At 36.6% G+C, this 2,500-nt stretch overlaps 1 protein-coding gene across 1 annotated transcript in view; it reads left to right on the forward strand.

The window, feature by feature from the left end:
• dus4l (dihydrouridine synthase 4-like (S. cerevisiae)) overlaps nucleotides 1-1,933 on the forward strand; it is a 25,329-nt gene extending 23,396 nt beyond the window's left edge. The window contains exons 13-14 of the mRNA XM_062067216.1: nucleotides 1,144-1,244; nucleotides 1,323-1,933. Coding sequence (XP_061923200.1) covers nucleotides 1,144-1,244; nucleotides 1,323-1,358 — 137 coding nt within the window. The 3' untranslated portion in view covers nucleotides 1,359-1,933. The remainder of the gene's footprint in view (nucleotides 1-1,143; nucleotides 1,245-1,322) is intronic.
• The last annotated feature ends 567 nt before the right edge of the window (nucleotides 1,934-2,500 follow it).

Genomic DNA, 2,500 nt, shown 5'->3' on the forward strand with positions numbered 1-2,500 from the left:
CACAATATTTGGTTTAATAAAAGCTTACTTTTATTTTATAAGAAAAAAATAAAATCTAATAAATAAATAAATATTGACTGTTACCCCCCTAAAAAAATAAAATAAAATAAATAAATATTGACTGTTATCCAAAGTATATTAAGTGGGATTTTTCAGAAAAACAAATATATACAGTAACACAAAAACAACCTGTCTCTGTCAGGATCACTATAGGTGTATAAATAATAATATAGTGTTGAATAAAATCAGATCCCTTGGGCACAAAACTGAAAATAATACAGCTCTCCAAAAAGTGCACTTCTGCTGCTATTGGAACATACTAACTACACACACAGGCAGACAGCTAACAAACAATCCAAGACGTCTAATAAAGTTCCAAAGCAGATTAATCCATTTAGGCTCTTTATTGTTGTTGATCTTGCTTTGTCTTTTCCTATCTTTACTTTTGTCTTGCACTGGACTGTTGTTTTTTTTTTAAACTGAAATACACACAATGACAAATGTATAAGCTATGTGATTCAATTAACATACTGAAATGTAATACACAATATGTAAATATTAGCGTCACACAAATATACAGTACTATCATCAAACAAATACTGCTGAGTGTTGAAACTATTTCGATGGCAGCCATTTTAAGTCCTCAAAACATCCATTGAAACAGTGCACAACAATCGTTTTTCAATAAACATCTTAGTATCAAATGTAACCACTTTCCTCCTTAATATTGAGTTACATAAACTAGTTAAACAGTTTACTTACAGACTTATCTTTTCCAAGGCTTGTGAGGGCTAACACAACTTGTCTACTTCTCAATTGTCTCATGAACTGAACTGACGTCGTCAAACTAATGACGCGTAGTATTTTCATATCGCCACAAGGTGTCAGTAAGAGTCTACAGTCAAATGGGCGTAACATTGCCCATTTGGGATTCCAATAAAGAACCAACTCTTTTTCTTTACTATAGTGGCCTCGATAACGGGAACCGGTTCTCAAAAAGGGATTCGAGTCCATGGAATCTGTTCTTTTCTTATCGAACAACCGGGAGAATCGGTTTCGAACATCATCCCTATTTGAGTCACTAGAGAAAAGCGCTATGTAAAAAATAATTTGCTGTTGTGTGTTTGGCGCGAACCTGTGCAGCCCTGAAGGAGTCGGAGTGTGCCGCAGGAGGACTGCAGAAGCAGACGGACGGTCTGGCCAGAGAGTACGACCGCCTGCTGAAAGAACACCAAGTGCTGCAGGTGACCACGCTCGCCCGGGACCGGCCGGGGTAGGCTCCCGCTCGCTAACCTCTCACACCTGTCCCGTCTTCTTCCTAGAACATTCAAAACGAGGACGAGAAAAAGGACGCCTAGCAGGACGGGAGGAGTTTGAAGAACACGCAAGTTTTTTTTCCCCTTTTTTATTCCCGACGAGCTTTAAGAACATTCTGGCTGAATGTTCTTAGACATTATTATTATTATTGTTACTTACTTTTCTTTTTCTATTTCCGGCCCATCTTGCATGTCTTACAAGACAACTATTAGCCCACAAGTTTGACTTTTTCCAAAAAGCACTTTCAGTTTTCTTACTGCGTTGTTTAATCACAGTTTGTATGTTTTGTCCTGTGGGGAAGAAAATGTTTACATTTCCTACATCTTTAGTCTTAATTTAAACATCACGATCATCACAGTTGTTTTTTCACCAAAGCAACAGGAGATAATCTTCACAAGCATCTTAAATAACTGCAACACATTTGAGAAATATGGAGTATGAAAGGTTGTTTACATATAAGTTGTACTGTATATACCGTATTTTTCGGACTACCGTATTTTTCGGAGTATAAGTCGCTCCGGAGTATAAGTCGCACCGGCCGAAAATGCATAATAAAGAAGGGAAAAAAACATATAAGTCGCACTGGACTATAAGTCGCATTTTTTGGGGGAAATGTATTTGATAAAATCCAACACCAAGAATAGACATTTGAAAGGCAATTTAAATTAAATAAAGAATAGTGAACAACAGGCTGAATAAGTGTACGTTATATGAGGCATAAATAACCAACTGAGAACGTGCCTGATATGTTAACGTAACATATTATGGTAAGAGTCATTCAAATAACTATAACATATAGAACATGCTATACGTTTACCAAACAATCTGTCACTCCTAATCGCTAAATCCCATGAAATCTTATACGTCTAGTCTCTTACGTGAATGAGCTAAATAATATTATTTGATATTTTACGCTAATGTGTTAATCATTTCACACATAAGTCGCTCCTGCCAAACTATGAAAAAAATTGCGACTTATAGTCCGAAAAATACGGTATAAGTCGCAGTTTTTTTTCATAGTTTGGCCGGGGGTGCGACTTATACTCAGGAGCGACTTATGTGTGAAATTATGAACACATTACTGTAAAATATCAAATAATATTATTTAGCTCATTCACGTAAGAGACTGGACCAGTGGTTCTTAACCTTGTTGGAGGTACCGAACCCCACCAGTTTCATAAGC

This window comes from Entelurus aequoreus, linkage group LG13 (assembly GCF_033978785.1).
Source record: "Entelurus aequoreus isolate RoL-2023_Sb linkage group LG13, RoL_Eaeq_v1.1, whole genome shotgun sequence".
Lineage (NCBI taxonomy): Eukaryota > Metazoa > Chordata > Actinopteri > Syngnathiformes > Syngnathidae > Entelurus > Entelurus aequoreus.